Source organism: Sphaeroforma arctica (assembly GCF_001186125.1).
Source record: "Sphaeroforma arctica JP610 unplaced genomic scaffold supercont1.10218, whole genome shotgun sequence".
In the NCBI taxonomy this organism is placed as follows: Eukaryota; class Ichthyosporea; order Ichthyophonida; genus Sphaeroforma; species Sphaeroforma arctica.
In genome coordinates, this window is record NW_014030340.1 from 1 (window position 1) to 971 (window position 971).

General features: G+C 42.8%; 1 protein-coding gene across 1 annotated transcript; it reads right to left on the reverse strand.

The window, feature by feature from the left end:
- SARC_17267 (hypothetical protein) lies at positions 1-802 on the reverse strand (the record flags this gene model as incomplete). The annotated part of the gene is made up of 1 exon (XM_014288637.1): positions 1-802. A coding segment is annotated over one exon (802 nt), but the record flags the coding sequence as incomplete, so codon positions are not given.
- Between the last annotated feature and the right edge of the window lie 169 nt (positions 803-971).

A 971-nucleotide genomic window follows, 5' to 3' on the forward strand; every position in this document is an offset into this window, starting at 1 on the left:
CGTCATGCAAGCGACCGTCGACCATGTACTGCCCTATTGGCTCCCGACCATTGGGTGGGTTTTTACCTCGTATATATTCATACTCTTTTGCTGTCGGAATCAGACGGCTTAATACTGTCTTCAAGTTATCCGAACTTGTCTTCGCTGGTAATCTTAATATCCTTCCCTTAACAGGAGTAGGCGTATCAAGTCTAACTTTGCTCCCTGGTGCTCGTGTCGCCGCTGGTCCTGATATCATATCCATATGCGATACAAATGTTTGAGGTCTTTGACCAACTATAACACCATCACCAGTATCACGCACACTAGGTCGGTGTAAATGTTCCAGAGTAGGGGAACTAGATGATCTACGTAAACTGTTATGACTGTAAACACTGTCATCAGGATCACCATATTCCATATTGACATCACCATCAATAGCAGATACTGTAGATACAAGGTCATCAGTAAAAGGCTGATGTAGTTGCACCACCTCCTTCGTATCAACTTCCTCAGCATTCATATTACCTGCTGTATTAAAAATTCCAGTTTCATCAGGCACAATTTCCGTATCTGGAGTGGCGTCTACCATAGATAAAGTTTTATCGGTTTCCACATCTCGCTTCGCTGTATTTTCGGCTTTCAGTGCTTCTGCTTTCAGTGAAGCATTAGCTATACGATCTTTAAGTGTTTGCTGTTCATCCAGTCTCTCAGCTTGACGTGTAACCTCTTTACGCTCCTTTTCAGCAGTTTGTTGTTCTTTATACTGTTTGTTTCTCTGTTGCTGAACATACTCACCTTTCTCAATATCACGCACATCCATCTGAAACTGTTTTTTACCATCTCTATTAAGTTGTCTGTTGCGTTCGTCGTCCAATGCCCATTCCTTAACATCTCCATACGTATAAACGTCTGCACTACCAGGTATAACATCTCCTATTAGCCCGGCACGATGCTCCTCTGGCACCACGGTATAATACCCTAGATGTTTT